Raw genomic sequence first — 18,214 nt, 5'->3', positions numbered from 1 at the left:
GAAAATGTGAGCCATTTCGTCTCTTTATTCGATTTTTAGAGCAATTTGCATTGTCTCAAGTATTGAGTTAACAAGCCTTGGATTTTTTCTCAGACAAGAGATAACATGCTCGGCTTCTTTAAGCATAATAAACTTAATGCAAATGGTGAAATTGTCAAAAAGACACAACCCTAGCTTCACCGTTTCCACGGAGACGTGGTCAAACAAACACCCTGCAGGCCTAGTTGCAGAAATTGGTTCCCACTAGATAGCACAGCCACAAAATAAAAATTGGTCAAATCGTAAAAGTGAAGGAAAAGAAAATGTGCTTTTTGGTCTTAAATTAAGGTCAGCGGTTAGGTTTAAAAATCACATATTAATAAGAGAAATTGTATAAATATGCGGGGTTTATGACTTTAACTAGTGACGCCCACAGAAACCAGACAGCTATTAGCTAGTTAGTTGTTCTATGTAGCTTTTAATAAAATAACAAATATGGAGTTCACAGGTAGCAGTTACACTGGAGGCTTCAAGAATGGCAGGTAAATGAATCCCTATTTTTGTCATAGAAATTTAGCAAACTGGTCTGTGTCAAAATTGTAATGTTGGGAAGCTAGCTAGCTTGCACCAGTTCTTGCACAAGTTGAAGTTCATTGTTCTCATCTCACCACTGGTGAATTAGATATGTCATTTTCTCTGTTCTTCAGGATGGAGGGAGAAGGAGAGTATAAATTCCCCACAGAGACCAGATATGTTGGGGAGATGAAGAATGACATGTTCCATGGAAAAGGTGTACTCCATTTCCCAAACGGAAGCATATATGAAGGAACTTGGGAGAAAGGAATATCCAAACAGGTGTGTAGCATACTGTGTGGGGGCGGGGGGGGGGGCTTCATACGTGTGTAGGTCTATGTGCGTGTTTCACATTGGTTATAGTGGACATTACATCTGGTCCCCTTTAGCAATGATATACATTAATTGTCGCAATTATTACGTTGCTATACCTCTCCCCCTACATGTGCTCTCTGCATGCTCCACACAGGAAATACATTCCTTTTTGGTCAACCGTTCATTCATGCGTATCTCAGCCATAATAGTAGCCAGTTCGATTATTATCATGATTACTACGCTCCATTAGACATGATCTAGCAAGCAAGCAAGCCCATGACCAAACACACCTTACTCCGAGCCAGCGCAGACCCTTTGTTCATGGTAAAAACTCCACAGGATATGGAACATAGCCTAGATCTCTTAACAAATGATGCATGATTAAAAGACAATTCAACCATATTGACATAGGCCTATGTTGTGGTAAAATGTAATTCCCCAATCCAAACACAAGTTTGTCTCTTTTTTGCCTAATATCCCTGTTTTGCCATTAGATGCAAGTTTCTGACTGAATATAAACAGTTTGATGCAGGGTACTACAGTGTTTAAATCACTGAAACTACAAAGTGTTTAATCCACAGGGAAAGTATACTTTCTCTGATGGACTGGAGTACCAAGAGAAGGACTGGGAGTTTTGTGATGGCTATGACAGACAGTTCTACACTGAGAGGTGCAATGGACTCAAACCTGCAGGTAAACTTTAGCTTATTTTTCTGTGAAAATCTTCCAGAGGGTGTATATGAACAGATTTTAATAAGATTTCATAGTGCTAAAACAGTGCCAGTTCATCTTTAATATAAACAGACTAAATCCTCAAATCCTTACAGTGGCAATATGTAATGTTTTGGGGCGACCTGACCAAACTCTCATAGAAATGTGAGTTATAGATATATCATTATATTTGAAAGTCTAAGAAACAGTAGATATGTTCTTTGTGCGCCATTTCTATACTTCCCATTCTTAAGTTTTGTTTTTGCGTCTTACTTTCGGTTTTGTACACCAGCTTCAAACAGCTGAAACAACAAATAATTTTGGTTATCGAAAATATATTTCACAGCTGTTTAGATGGTACAATGATTCTCCACACCAGCTTATTTTGTCACATGAACTGAAATTAGGGGAGCTATTAGAGTTTTAGCAACCAGGAAATGGCGGAGCGATTTCTGCATAGTGCAACTTTATTTAAAGAATTAGGGTAATCATCTATTTAGTCTCTATACCATAGCAATGGAATATAATATATTATCTCAATGGGTTTTTACCACAATCTGTCTGTCTTTCTTAAATTATGTCACTTATTTTGTTGTTGTTTGTCTCAATACATATAACCAGTCACTTACTCTCTCTCTATCTGACCTGGCAGGGGAGCCTCAGCTGACAGACTCATTGCGTGTCATCCCCAATGGCTGCTATGACTGTGGGGATGGATTCTATGACCCCAACGCCAGGGTCATCACTGACTATGAGCATCACTTTCTCAGAAATGCAGGTGAGTGGAGACTGTTGGAGCTCACTTCAAGGTTTTTGTGAGAACAGATCCTGGCGTCTTGTATCACATATGTTTCTAACCTCCAGCTCTTTAGAGCTCAGTGTGCCACCATGTCTCCATTACAATTTGACTTTGACATATGTCTTTCTTATCTAATTGTTGGGCCTTTCAAAGTAAAATGTATTCCTTTATCATAATGTTCAGGGTAGATATTAACCCATGAGTAAGCGTCGGCCACCGGGGAAACATTTCATACTAAACTGAAAGAATACTATACAGGTGGATTACTCAGATTCTCTAATATAGTAGATTATTTTAGTCAGATACTTTGCTGAGGCAGCCTTATTACTCTATAACTCATCCTCTGCTGGTCCTCTCAGCCAAGCTTGCTTCTCCACTGCAGTCATTTTAGTTTTGTTTTCAAAGGGAAAATGTAAAACACATTTTTTTCCAACCATTTGAGTGCCCAAATGTGGGATCTTTGATTTGAAGGCAATGAGGTATGTCAGGTTTTCCGATCACAATTCCAATACCCGTGCCAGTTTTTCGTAGTTTTGCATCACCAGACAATGTCATGGTTTAGGAATGGTTATGGATCTAGTCGTATCTCTGTGAATGGGATGTATGGTGCTTTATGGGAGACTGCCCAGCTGTGATGTCCTGTGAAATAATAGGCATACTGTATGTTATCTTTTGGCATAGGTTGCAGCCAAGGCAGCATTCTTTGGAAACAGTGAGTGTAGCCTGGCCTATACATACACACACACACACACACACACATACAAGAACTGAAAAACAAATTATGATTTGAACATTTATATTTATGATTTTTTTAGCACACCACAAACAAAGTGTGTATATTTGGATGATCGCTGACAGGCAGACAGCGGCCTATGATTTACTAGTGTCCCAGCCAAACATCATACATATAAGAATCCGCATATTAATCACTGTGTGATCCGGAGCATGGAAATCTAATTCATGTGTATAGACAAAAACAGACGAAGAGATGCACATCCTGAACAGATGTCTTGAACATACTATATGTAATAAGAATTATGTTCCCGATTTTCCTCGCTTTGGGTCCTTCATAACAGTTCTGGTATTGATCAATGAAACGGAGGGAAAGAAATGTAGAGTTGAGGAGAAAAATAGGAGGAGCTTTAAAAACAATACTGTTGTTCCAATAGTCTGATTCAGATTAATTGGGTCTGTCTGCTGTTTGTTCTGTGATTTTGCACAGGACATATTTAATTCATTTTGCACTGATTTGTGATTTCAAACTCAACATTATAAATCTCTCAGATCCATTATCATCTCCTTGATGGATTATTGGCCCCTTATCCAGATACTTCCATAGTGCATAATTAAAAATGTAATCTTCATATGTTTTTTTAAATGGAAACATCCAGTGTTTGTGTAAGAGGAACTGTGTACGAGTGGGATCATTGGGCTTCGGGCCCATATGACGTGACAAGGAAAACACTCTGTGTCCTCTGGATTTATTTTCATCTCTGAGAGGTTGAAGGTACATTTGTCAAAATGGGTGTGAAGACAGAATTTATTGCCAATGGCTTCCATCCAGGAAGGAGGAGAGCAGAGGGTCCCTGCACTTACTGTACATCCAGAGGAACTGCTCTCCCTGTGGGGACGACGTGTTTGGAGGAGGAGAGGAAAGAGTGCACTCACAGCTGTGGTACAGGACAGAAGAAGGGTTGTGTGCCAAATGGCACCCTCTTTCCTATATAGTGCACCACTTTGTGCACTATATAGGGAATTGGGTGATATTTGGGACACAATCAAGAACAGAAGGGAAAGATAAGAGGCAGGGGTAAAAGGGCAGGGGGACGGGGGAGCGGAGCAGGGCCCTCAGCCCAGAGAGCTGCTGCTGGGCCGGGAAGGAAGAGTCAGGGAAATGCCCAGGCTTTGGGCCAAGACCTGAGAAGAAGTACAAAAGCAGATGGGAGGAAGCCCTGAGGAGGAATCTCTGAGTCTTCACAGCAGCAGCGTAGGAGGGGCGGGGCGAGACAGATCATCTGGATGTGACCCAGAATCTCTCAGGTCGGTCCAGTCCGGGGAGTGGAGTGGTGGTGCGGGTGGAAGAAAGGAGTGTCCCCGTCCGCCTGACTGTCAACCAACGCCACATGGAGCCCACTGTTGGCTGCCTCCCAGGTATAATCGACTGTGTTGTTGTATCCTCCTCTTTACCCTGCACTACTCTCCCCTGTCCTGGCAACACACACACACACACACACACACACACACACACACACACAAACACAAACACACCCCAGCACTGCTCTGTCTCCAAAAATAAACAACCTAGGAATCACAGATATATAGAAATCGAAAGAAATCTTGAGACTTTTGCAGATGAAAGGTTATTTTTCTGAAACCAATTGGAACACCTTTCATAGTTAGAATTCGAATGAGTGCTTCTAATTCTATGAGGCCATATGGGCATTTCAAGGGGAAGTGTAGGACACTGGAGGCTTTGTAATCTGAAGACTGCTGTTGCCAAAGCCAAGCCCTCATCATTATCTTGATCATGTGTAATAACACTGGCTAGGAGAGCCTTGTGTATGAACGAGGTTTAGGAACTTCACAGAGCGTCTTGCATGGAGCAAACCGCACAGAGCCGAGGTGGCAGGCAGGCAGGCAGGCAGGCAGTGATCGACTGACATCCCAGCTAACAACAAACGTTCCCGCAACTTTAGAACATTTTCCCTAAAGAGTTTCATTAGGTCATTAACTAACGTTTTCATAATAATGTAACTCTGCTGCAAGGAATATTTCAAAGAGACCATTCCCTTAATGCCAGCAGCATACCACTGCTGTTGGTCCTGGTCAGTCTCTGGATGGGAGATCAGATACTGTTGGAGGGCCAGTAGGGGACACTCTCCCTTTGGTCTAAGGCGATCTCAATGCCCCACCACCTTTTAATTTAGTTTTGTCATTTTTATTTTTCAGAGGGTGGTTAGAAAATGGAATAAATGCATATAAAGATAACCCTGACCCATTCACCACCTCAGTCCCCACTCATCCACCCGCCCACTTCCTCCCTCTCCCCATCCAGAAACCATGCTTCCCACCCCGCTATGCACTTTACAATGTATTTCATAACTTTGCCCCAGAAGCATTTAACTACAGGGCACTCCCACATCATATGAAGGAATATGCTTACATGTTTAGGTGACTCAGTGAACAGTTGGGAGTTGGGGACAATTTCATCATAAAACATATTCCTGGGTGTTAAATACAGACTGTGAACAAACTTGAAATGTATAAATTGATGGTTCGGATTACGGGATGCCAGGGTTATATTTCTGATCCAGTTAAAGCATGGAACAGATTAAATTAGATCTGTAGACCATACTTCTTTAATGGCTAGCTCAGATATTATGTTTAGATATTGTAGAGATCAGTCCTTTCGGGAGCCCATGTAATTTATTTATAAATCCCATCAATGGATGTTTTGGTAGTTGGGTTTCCCAAGGGACTCCATAGGCCAGCATTGCTGACCTAAGTTCTAAATATAGAAAATAAGAGTTGCCCGTTAATGTGTATTTCAAATCTTGGAATGTTCTCAAACCATTACTGTCCATGATATTGGTAAGGGTACGGATTCCATATTTGGACGTTAATGTGTATTTCAAATCTTGGAATGTTCTCAAACCATTACTGTCCATGATATTGGTAAGGGTACGGATTCTTGGAATGTTCTCAAACCATTACTGTCCATGATATTGGTAAGGGTACGGATTCTTGGAATGTTCTCAAACCATTACTGTCCATGATATTGGTAAGGGTACGGATTCTTGGAATGTTCTCAAACCATTACTGTCCATGATATTGGTAAGGGTACGGATTCTTGGAATGTTCTCAAACCATTACTGTCCATGATATTGGTAAGGGTACGGATTCTTGGAATGTTCTCAAACCATTACTGTCCATGATATTGGTAAGGGTACGGATTCCATATTTGGACGATTGGGGGGTTCCAAAGGCATTATTATGAAATATTGGAGTATGGGCATATCACTGAAGGGAAATATTAAGGGATATATCACTGAAGGGAAATATTAAGGGATATATCACTGAAGGGAAATATTAAGGGATATATCACTGAAGGGAAATATTAAGGGATATATCACTGAAGGGAAATATTAAGGGATATATCACTGAAGGGAAATATTAAGGGATATATCACTGAAGGGAAATATTAAGGGATATATCACTGAAGGGAAATATTAAGGGATATATCACTGAAGACCACCTCTTCCAGGGCAATAGGATACACTATATTTCTCTTGATACTCAGCCATGGGGCAGAAGAATCTAAACCAATATTAGGATGGGGCAAAATGCTAGAGCCTGGAAATACAGCTTAAAGCCAAGACAACGCAAGAGTGGCTTTGAGACAAGTCTCTGAATGTCTTTGAGGGGCCCAGCCATAGCCCGAACTTGAACCCGATCAAACATCTCTGGAGAGACCTGAAAATAGTTGTGCAGCTACACTCCCCATCCAACCTGACAGAGCTTGAGAGGATCTGCAGAGAACAATGGGAGAAACTCCCCAAATACAGGTGTGCTAAGCTTGTAGAGTCATACCCAAGAAAACTCTAGGCTGTAAACGGTGCCAAAGGTGCTTCAGCAAAGTACTGAATAAAGGGTCTGAATACTTGCTGATATTTGTTTTATTTTTTATGCATTTACAAAAAATAAATAAAGCCTGTTTTTACTTTGTCATTATGGTGTATTGTGTGTAGATTGATGAGGGGGAAAAACTATTTAATCCATTTTAGAATAAGGCTGTAATGTAACAAAATGAATACTTTCCGAAGGCACTGTAGGCCTCTACGAGTCTGTATGCTGGAAAACCTTGGTTGCGTGTGAATTGTAGTTGGTTTTGTTAGATTTGTCCAGCATGTCCAAAATGGTGTTACTGTCTGTCCCAATAACCAGATGGCATTCAGTTAATTCTAACAATATGCTGTTCATCGAATACAAAAAACAGGGTCATATGAATTTGGAGCATACAGCATAAAGGCAATTTTCTTTCCATTATGGATACATTTAAGGAAAGTGATTTAGCCTTTTTGGTATTCCCCATTAATCCAGATGGTAAATTTGAGTTTCTTATGTATCAGTATTAGTGCTGAGCGATTAACCTAAACTTCTATAATGTTCTGTTTTTTTTAACAACTAATTGACCAAAGTCGGTTCAGTTATTTGAATTCCATTTCCCTAATTTCTTCCCCCTGTGAGCTCAATGCGCACATCACAGTTTCTCTAGAGATAAATCAGATCCAGCCTGAACTGTGAGGTTGTAGTTTCTGACAGGCCACCTTTATACTTAGTGTAATGAAACGGCAAAGAGCAGGTCTCGAACCCTCGACCTCCTAGCCCGAAGTCCTGCGCGCTATCGACTGTGCCGCAAAAGCATGCTCGTGCGGCAGAGTTGATTACGCGCTTATAAACCCAGGGTCGTTACACTACTCCCTCCTTTTCAAAGAGCGCATCCTCGCGCTAGCGAATCTACGTCTTACAGGAACGCGCTCACCGGGCATTGGTGTCAGAAGTGATCGGACCTCGCATCCACGACAGTGCGTGTGCTTGGCCGGTGAGCGCGTTCCTGTAAGACGTAGAGTCGCAAGCTAGCGCGAGGACGCGCTCTTTGAAAGGAGGGAGTAGCGTAACGACCCTGGGTTTATAAGCGCGGAAATCGACCCTGCCGTACGAGTATGCTTTTGCGGCACAGTGGATAGCGCGCCGGACCTCGGGCTAGAAGGTCGAGGGTTCGAGACCTGCTCCCTGTCTGTTTCATCACAATACAATCAAACTACCAATGGTAATGATCACAAGTCAGTCATAACATAGCTAATAGGCTAGCGTATCTATTTATGTAGCAAGCTAAAAACACGGAGCCTAAGGTTAGCTAGATAGCTAACGTTAGCTGCTAGGAGGATGTCATGTCATTCATTGGTGAGTGACTGACTTTTTCCCCTCATATAGTTTTTCGGTGGCTATACACATCTAGAGATGCATGTGTCATTTGGTTAGCTTGAACGAGAACTTGAACGACTGTTATCCAGTTAGCATATCTCTTGAGTTCGCAAATTCACTCTGGCTATCTACTCCAATTTCAGAGCACTCTCGTCTGAGTGTGCCAGAGCGCAGAATAACTGTTGAATTTACGCAACACCCGCTGAATATGACTGGTGTCAGTAAACGTAGGCAAAACAATAGTTAAGTTACGAACACTCTAGATAACATGTGAACAGCCTAGCTAACCAGCTCTGCTAGGGCGAGTAAAATTATTAGAGTGAGGTGTTCTCTCATTTGTGTCTGGAAGTAGCTAGCAAGCTAGCCAACGTTAGCCAGGCAGGTAAACGACAGAAGGACATGTCGGCTACAATTCCCCATGGTTTATCAGTGCAATTTTGCCAGCCATCCAGCTGAAAAGGTTTGAGAGGGTTTATCTAATGTTCCTTCATTATATTTTAGCTCATGTTGCTCTGGGTAGAATTAGTTGTTGATCTTGTTGTTGATTTGCTTAATTGAGGGAAAGAAAGCCTACATTTTCATGGTTGTTTGAGCAATAGGACTGTAAAGTTCCCAAATGTAAGAGGACTCCCATGGTATTGACATATTTGCAGAAATCCATTCAGGTGTATGTTTTGGCGAATGCGTTTTAATGATCCAAGTCGCGCTGTTGCAACTGCCTGTAAACACACAGTCCAGTTCAAATTGAATGATGGCAGGCCCTTGTAGCAAATGGGTTATTTGTGTCAAGGCTTATTGTAGCTCTGATTGGCTATGGTGCACCGGTCTGCATAGACTCTGTTTCTGGATGAGGCAGATGTTTTATTTACTGCAGTGTCTATTAACTGTCCAAATGCACGGGCGGTTTCCCACTCTATATTGCTATAGAATTTTCACAAATGCCTTAGTATACGTAATTCCCAAACATTCTAAGAATTTATGAAAACGTGAAAAAAAATGACCTTCTTCCTGGAGGTATATATGAACAGATATAAATACGATTTCACGTTGCTAAAATGCTGTCAGTTTCACTTCAATGATGTCATTATTATCTTTGCTATAAAGCCCATGGATGTGAAACAAAAAGCAGGACCCACAGGGAAACCCACCCATTGGTCGTTTCCCACCCAGAACCCCACCTCCCACCCAGTTCCTGCACTATAATAACAGGGTTGAAGCATAGTGGTGAGTGGGAGCCTGATCTATGGAATTTCAAAAGCAGCATATTTGTTTTATGGTCTTAAGGTATTGAGAAAAATATATAAAGTAAAACATAAAATGATTAACCATTTACCCCTTCAGACTTTTAAATGTAAGTATGCAGACGTCATGAATTAGGGTGGGTAATGATGGGGGGGGGGGGGGGGGAGTCGGCTAAATATAGGAACAGAAATGCAAGCGTAAACAATGAAATATCCTCATTATTATTATTATGAGCAATATGCTCTAAATGATCTTAAACATAGGAATAAGAGGAGAAAAAAACAAGCAAAAATGAATGGTGTGGAAGACTATATGGGACTGGTCATTTATCCTAAACAGTTTAGCCCATAGAGATGCAATGTGCTGTTAAATTGAACTCGCCCAGAACGTAGTTACCATGTTCTCAGAACATAAGAAATGGGGACGTTGCAAGAAAATGTATGTGTTTCCTTTTCGGAGGGTTAGGAGAATATGCCATCAACGTCCCACCAAACATACTCAGAACATAGGATATTAATGTTCTATTATTCCATCAACGTCCCACCAAACATACTCAGAACATAGGATATTAATGTTCTATTATTCCATCAACGTCCCACCAAACATACTCAGAACATAGGATATTAATGTTCTATTATTCCATCAGGGTCCCACCAAACATACTCAGAACATAGGATATTAATGTTCTATTATTCCATCAACGTCCCACCAAACATACTCAGAACATAGGATATTAATGTTCTATTATTCCATCAGGGTCCCACCAAACATACTCAGAACATAGGATATTAATGTTCTATTATTCCATCAGGGTCCCACCAAACATACTCAGAACATAGGATATTAATGTTCTATTATTCCATCAGGGTCCCACCAAACATACTCAGAACATAGGATATTAATGTTCTATTATTCCATCAACGTCCCACCAAACATACTCAGAACATAGGATATTAATGTTCTATTATTCCATCAGGGTCCCACCAAACATACTCAGAACATAGGATATTAATGTTCTATTATTCCATCAGGGTCCCACCAAACATACTCAGAACATAGGATATTAATGTTCTATTATTCCATCAGGGTCCCACCAAACATACTCAGAACATAGGATATTAATGTTCTATTATTCCATCAGGGTCCCACCAAACATACTCAGAACATAGGATATTAATGTTCTATTATTCCATCAACGTCCCACCAAACATACTCAGAACATAGGATATTAATGTTCTATTATTCCATCAGGGTCCCACCAAACATACTCAGAACATAGGATATTAATGTTCTATTATTCCATCAGGGTCCCACCAAACATACTCAGAACATAGGATATTAATGTTCTATTATTCCATCAACGTCCCACCAAACATACTCAGAACATAGGATATTAATGTTCTATTATTCCATCAGGGTCCCACCAAACATACTCAGAACATAGGATATTAATGTTCTATTATTCCATCAGGGTCCCACCAAACATACTCAGAACATAGGATATTAATGTTCTATTATTCCATCAGGGTCCCACCAAACATACTCAGAACATAGGATATTAATGTTCTATTATTCCATCAGGGTCCCACCAAACATACTCAGAACATAGGATATTAATGTTCTATTATTCCATCAGGGTCCCACCAAACATACACAACATGGTTGCCATGTTCTCAGAATATAAGATATCAATGTTCTAGACATGTTTCATGGGAACGTTGCAGGAACATTCTGTGTATAAGTTGTCAGGATGTCACCTGATGGTCCCAAAGAAATGTCCCCCCCCCCCCCCCCCCCCCAAAAAAAGTTGATTTACACATCACACCTTTTTACTTTTGTAGAGCTGATGATAAACCAATAAACCACATCCATTCATAGCTCTTTGTCTGTTGGCAAGGTTAGGGATACACACACACACAGTGCATTTAACATAGTGTTTTCAACTATTTGACATAGATGATTAGATTGTGAATGTTCATTTATACTGGTATTATGTCCTCACCTGGGATTTGAACTTTCCTACAGTACTCCGATCTTCGCTCTACGCCTCCATGTCAGTTATTGTTTAGTCTGGCTGTTCTAATCATTGATTTGATTGACTTATTTGAGTGATATAAGAGCTTTCTGTAAAGTTGTCTAATGTATAGTTGTCTAATAATATTTAGGGTGATTACCATAGCGGGTCTTAAACCCAGGACACCTAACCCTAACCACTGTACCAATAAGGGATATCTTTAGGACAAGTGCTTATTGGGCCAGTATAGTTAGGCCCTGTCCAGAAGAAACTTTCCCTTTCTCTTTCCCTAGAATTGTGAGCTGAGTTGCTCTCATTTCTCCAGCTCCACCAGACCTCCCATGAATAGCCTATTTAAACAGCTTTTTGATGCCAGAGACACATTAAGTACATGATCCATTGTATAACAGAATATACGCTACAAACTGAACAGAGTCGATAGTGGAAAACGGGAGCAGATTGAGCTGATACACACTACATCTCTGCACAGTCCTATCAGCACCGAATTCTTCGCTATCTTTTGTTTCTGTTGGATTTTCATTGTTGATATGTTTCACCCTGGCTGATTCGTTTTCCGCGGGGCAGTGGACATCGACCATAGGGAGTTTAAAATATATATTTTTCTCTCACCCATCTACACACAATACCCCATAATGACAATGTGAAAACATGTTTTTTATACATTTTTGCAAATGTATTTACATTAGTATTCAATACTTTGTAGAAGCATCATTGGTAGCGATTACAGCTGTGAGTCTTTCTGGGTAAGTCTCTAAGAGCTTTCAATACCTGGATTGTGCAACATTTTCCCATTCATAATTTTCTAAATTCTTCAAGCTCTGTCAAATTGTTTGTTGATCATTGCTAGACAACCATTTTCAGGTGTTTCCCTAGATTTTCAAGTAGATTTAAGTCAAAACTGTGACTCGGCCACTCAGGAAAATTCACTGTAGATATGGCCTTCGGGTTTTAGGTTATTGTCCTGCTGAAAGGTGAGTTAATCTCCCAGTGTCTGGTGGAAAGCAGACTGAACCATGTTTTCCTCTAGGATTTTCCTGTGCTTATTAGCTCCATTCTGTTTATTTTTTTTATCCTGAAAAACTCCCCAGTCCTTAATGATTAAAAGCATACACATAACATGATGGAGACACCACTATGCTTGAACATTTGGAGATTGGTACTCAGTAATGTGTTGTATTGGACAAAAAGTGAATTGCTTTGCCACATTTTTTGCAGTATTACTTTAGTGCCGTGTTGCAAACAGGATGCGTGTTTTGGAATATTTGGCATTCTGTACAAGCTTCCTTTTCACTCTGTCAATTAGGTTAGTATTGTGGAGTAACTACAATGTTGTTGATCCATCCTCAAGTTTCTCCTATCATAGCCATTAAAATCTGTAACTGTTTTAAAGTCACCATTGGCCTCATGGTGAAATCGCTGAGCGGTTTCCTTTCTCTCCGTTAACTGAGTTAAGAAGGACGCCCATCTTCCAATAGGTGCCCTTCTTTGCGAAAGCATTGGAAAACCTCCCTGGTCTTTGTGGTTGAATCTGTGTTTGAAATTAACTGCTCGACTGAGGGATAATTGTATGTGTGAGGTACAGAGATGAGGCAGTCAATTAAAAATCATGTTAAACACTATTATTGCACAGAGAGTGAGACCATGCAACTTATTATGTGACTTGTTAAGCAAATGTTTACTCCTGAACTTATTTAGGCTTGCAAATCAAAGGGATTGAATACTTATTGACTTGTGTTGTTGTTGCGGAACATAAATAGGCCTATAAATGTTGAAATGTTGGCTACAGAGGAAGTTGGTATGTTTTGAATTTCAAGTTATGAATTATGAAATGTAATTCAATTGTTTGCTCTTTTTGAGGGTGGTGGCGAGTGGGTGCTGCCCTTGTTTTTTAGCTTTTATTATCATTGCACCTGCCCCCCCACCCCCCCAAAGGTCTGCAAAGCCCTGTATCCCACTGCCAAGTAAAACACCCCTGGCTAGGCTACTGCCACTCTATTGTGAGTCCAGATGTGCATCCCAAATGGCACCTTTTTCCCTATAAAGTGCCCAGTTTTGACGAAGGCTCATATGGCTCTGGTCAAAAGCAGTGCACTATAAGTAGCCTAGAGAATAGCGTGCCATTTGGAACGCAATCAAGCTGAAGCTTTTTCCAGAAGATACAATCAGTAATGTTCATGTTTGCTGTAATATCACAGGGTCCTTTACTGAATCCTGAAACTATCTCCTCTCCAATTGTAAATCCACTCAGATTATTTTCATTCCAACAAATAACCTCTCCCAGAATAATGACACTATATTCAGGCGTTAAGTAACTAACCTGGCTGGTTGGCTGATCTATTGGTCAAGCTGATCTGACAGGCATTACGTTAATTTACCACTGTTAAGTCTTTCTGCTGCATTAGTTGACAGGAAACACCGTCTCTTTTTACAAGGAGCCATTATCGTTTCCCTTTTACATTGCTGCTCGTGGGTGAGCCTCTCTGTGAGAGAGTTTGGGTAACGAGTTATATCCAGTTATAGACGCCACCAGGGCCAGGGGGGGAAAGGCAGAATTAGTATGGGAAGACAACCAACAAGAAAATATTTGTAGCATTAATGTCATGTTTATGATGTGCCAACTGACATTGAATTAAGCAATAAGGCCTGAGGAGGTGTGGTATATTGTCAATATACAATGGCTGAGGGCTGTTCTTAGGCACAAAGCATACAGTTATTAGTCATGGTATATTGGCCATATACCACAAACCCTCGAGGTGCCTTATTGCTATTATAAACTGCTTACCAATGTAATTAGAATAGTAAAACGTTTTTTTTTTGGTAATACCTGTGGTATATGGTCTGATATACCACGGTTTTCAACCAAACAGCATTCAGGACTCAAACCACCCAGTTTATAATATGCAATATAGTCTACATGTAGGGTGAAGTATGTATGAGTGGGACACTTTCTGGTGTTTTTATGTTTGCTCCCTCTCAAGTAATGTTTATTTCAAGTAAGGTCTTGTTCACATTTTTTGGGATGAAACAACTTGATCATCTATCACACCCATACTTTTGCTAAAGCGGGGCGGCAAGGTAGCCTAGTGGTTAGAGCGTTGGACTAGTAACCGAAAGGTGGCAAGTTCATATCCCCAAGCTGACAAGGTACAAATCTGTCGTTCTGCCCCTGAACAGGCAGTAAGCCCATTGTTCCTAGGCCATCATTGAAACACTATTAATTTGTTCTTTAACTGACTTGCCTAGTTAAATAAAGGTAAAATAAATTTGAAAAGCGTGTGTTAGTGGGACACTTTAGTAAATGAACTGGGACACCATTTGTTTCATTAGTAATACATTTGACACATCATCAAAAAGCCCTTGTAGAAGCTTGTAAATAACACTCTGTTTTAAACATTTTGTGACAAACTTTTCCTTTCCTCGCCTTGTGTCCCTCTAATTCCTTCCACCATTGTCCTATGCTGCTTATTTGCTATATATAGCATCTAAAATCGATTCAGAGCTGTTATGAACAACTAAAACAACATTTCAATGTATTTTAGAATATCTAATGTAGGAAATGTTTGTAAATGGATTGAAAGCTTAATTTGGTGCATTTGTTACTGCTGAAAAGTACTATAAATCAAATTTTCATAAAATATAACTGTTTCCATGAATGGTTATTATATTTGAAAGAACTACTAATAACTATTCATTTTAACACACAAAGCTAGATTGTGGATTTATAATTGACAGAATGACAACATTATCATTGTAGCATAAGGATTCATATCTATGGGGGTTGTTCATCAAATCACATGTATTTATAAAGCCCTTCTTACATCAGCTGATATCTCAGTGCTGTTTCAACTGGTCACCCCATCTAGGAAACCTGACCACACACACAAAACAATGATTTCACCCTAACCAAACCATTTTTTTCAGCAACAACCCAATACACATTTTTGTGTTTTGCAATATTACCATAGTACAGTATCTAAAACACAAATGTACCCACTAGGCCTACACCTAATGTCCCACTAATGCTGACATCACCTTAGTGTAAAACTTGTTTTTTCAAGTTCATCTTTCTTTCTTTTGTTACTTGACAGTCATGTGTAGACGAATGAACAAAACAATTCAACCATGCAGGCTAAAATCATTTGGATCTGGTGGATAATATTTGTATTATCCATTTGGGTTTTTTAAAATATATTTTTTACTTGTGTGTAGGCAAAATTATTTTCCCAATAATTAATATATGCAAATTAAAGTCCCTAAACTATTTCGAGTATTCATTATAGAAGGCTTTATTGCAGGTTTAAATAAGAAATCCACAGTAGGCAAAGAATTTAAAAACACATGAAGTGTTAAATGTTTAGATTCTGAATTTCCATTTATTTCAGATTGCATCGAACTATGGTGGCCACCTGTGCCCTCAAATAGAATTGTATTAAGGTATCAATTTAGCATTGACTTAAACGCTCTGTGAAGCGATCACAATCCTAAGAGGGGAAATTACAGCAAAAAAAATGAAAATGTGTGAATTCTATCTCATTACCATAAGCGCTCAGGGAAACGGTAATTGCAGTGCTAAGGCCTCGCCACCAACAGAAACCGGTGCAGAGGTATTAATTGGTTTAAAATAGTGATGAGATGTCCTTCTTGACGGTGACCTCCGTTGCAAAGAGGGGAGGCAACACAACGCGACAAAAAAAAAATGATGGATAGCCTTCGTTTCGTATGCAGCTGCTGTGGTGCCTGGTGCGGCTCCGGGCCAGGGCGCAACTGTGATTTCAATTGCCGAACGCGTGAGCCAGGTAGAGTGGCGAGAGAGCCGACGGAGTGGCTGTTAGGACTATCGCAGGCAATTACACACAATCAGGCGAGAGCTTCAGACCTGTTCCCAACAATGGGCCCGGCGCACACTGTTCCACAGGGTGAGCACTCAAGTGTGTGCAGCTGCGACGCCCGGATTCAGTCCCAACAGAGAAGCTGTAGCCTCCTAGTTAAGGCTACCCCGTGATCTGCAACGATTACCTCATTTCAGTTTTAACGATATGAAAACCAATATATTATCTGTTGTTTTGGTAGTCGAGTCATCCTTGTAAAAAAAAAATTTCGTACATTTCTTTGGTGTGTGTGATTTAAGAAGTTATTTTCTCCTAATTGTTACCTTGATTTGACGGAGATGTGAACGGGACTTATAAGTTGAATGTGTTCGTTTCAGAAGCTCGAATTGAATGACAATGATATGCTGCTTCCAGTCCAGAGGCGTTTCCCCCGTCTCCCTTGATTAAATGTTTAAATGTTTTTTTTATGAACTAGGCTATTAGAATAGGTTATTTGTTTATACTAGACTTGTAGTTCTTAGAGGAATTGACTGTTTAAAAAGAGTTTTAAAAGGTTGTTGCCTTATTCTGACCCTATTATTATTATTCTGACCTTATTTCCTGCAGATGACTATGAACATGAGTGGATTGTGTCCACTTGTCGGAAGAGCTGGGACGAGATCGTTGGACATCACCTGAAAAACTAGGCCACATTTCAGAACTGGACATTGAGTTGCAGGCTTGAGCGGAGAAAAACAATTAAAAGGCAGCTCATTTATGGAATGTTCAACTGTGGTGCATACAGGCCTACCTGTGAATTATATTTTGTGAAATCTGAAATATGCTACATGTTCGTTTTTATTTTAATTAGGTTTAATTTGACCAGATACATAAAAACAAAATTAAGGAAGTCTATTTCAGATGCACATAAACGCAGTGAAGCACATGTGAGCTACTGAAATGAAATATGTGGAGGAAGTCGTGCTAGAAGAATATACTCATTTAGTCAAACATTTTCATGCAGCGTGAGAGAACCCCCCCCCCCACCAATCCTTGATTTATAACTTGTAAACACTTTTGTTTACTTGTAATGTTCTGTCCTTAAATGTCCCTGCTCTGCTCTCTCTGCATGGTGCCGAAATGACTGTACTACCAGTGCAGGCCAATGTAATCAGTGTCAGATTGTTCTCTCAAGTGTCCTCGAAGACTCAGCAGCTTAATGGATGCAAATGAACATGAAATATGACTCCCTCTTATATATGCAAGATATCCATCAGCACAATATACTGTTTCCGATAGGCTTTGTTTCAGTCAGGCTTCTATTTAGGTGCCTTACTATATTTCTCATTATAAGGCTTTGGATCCAGTAATTGCATTTTCTACTATAATGTTGTGCTGTAGTGTTTTTGCCCAGGCAGACAAGCGTATATTTGCGAGTGAGACGTTTTAGTCTGTCTCGGCTAAAGCTGCCCTTTGAAACAGGACCTAGGTTAGAGGATCAATCTCACGATGCAGCCTGACAGTGGCTTCCTGTCTGTGATGGCGCTCAGCTGGGCTTGCCGGACGAATCAGCTGCAGAGTGGTGGAGAAGAAGAGGGGAGGAGATGAGTCATTACTGCGCACACTGACCCATGAAGAACCCGCCAGCTCAGCCATCGGCCTGTGATTGCTTCCTGCCCAGCGCCGGGCACACACACTTTTACACACAAATTGACACACCGAGACATGCAAGTATGCACACACACAACCAGGTACGTACCGGACATA

At 40.3% G+C, this 18,214-nt stretch overlaps 1 protein-coding gene across 1 annotated transcript; it reads left to right on the top strand.

Annotated features, from left to right (window-relative positions):
• The first annotated feature begins 213 nt into the window (after window positions 1–213).
• Window positions 214–17,223, top strand: morn5 (MORN repeat containing 5). Its single transcript, XM_020458283.2, has 5 exons — window positions 214–521; window positions 687–834; window positions 1,449–1,560; window positions 2,231–2,356; window positions 17,075–17,223. The coding sequence occupies exons 1-5, from the start codon at window positions 475–477 to the stop codon at window positions 17,152–17,154; spliced, it is 513 nt and encodes a 170-aa protein (XP_020313872.1). The 5' UTR covers window positions 214–474; the 3' UTR covers window positions 17,155–17,223.
• The last annotated feature ends 991 nt before the right edge of the window (window positions 17,224–18,214 follow it).

This window comes from Oncorhynchus kisutch, linkage group LG23, assembly GCF_002021735.2.
Source record: "Oncorhynchus kisutch isolate 150728-3 linkage group LG23, Okis_V2, whole genome shotgun sequence".
NCBI classification, from domain to species: domain Eukaryota; kingdom Metazoa; phylum Chordata; class Actinopteri; order Salmoniformes; family Salmonidae; genus Oncorhynchus; species Oncorhynchus kisutch.
The sequence above is the reverse complement of the archived record's forward strand: the minus strand, read 5'-3'. Positions and strand labels throughout refer to the sequence as shown.

Coding starts and splice junctions, on each gene's coding strand:
- morn5 (XM_020458283.2), top strand. CDS start 475: ATGGAGTTCACAGGTAGCAGTTACACTGGAGGCTTCAAGAATGGCAG. Junction 522..686: donor GGAGGCTTCAAGAATGGCAG/GTAAATGAATCC, acceptor TCTGTTCTTCAG/GATGGAGGGAGAAGGAGAGT. Junction 2,357..17,074: donor TCACTTTCTCAGAAATGCAG/GTGAGTGGAGAC, acceptor TATTTCCTGCAG/ATGACTATGAACATGAGTGG.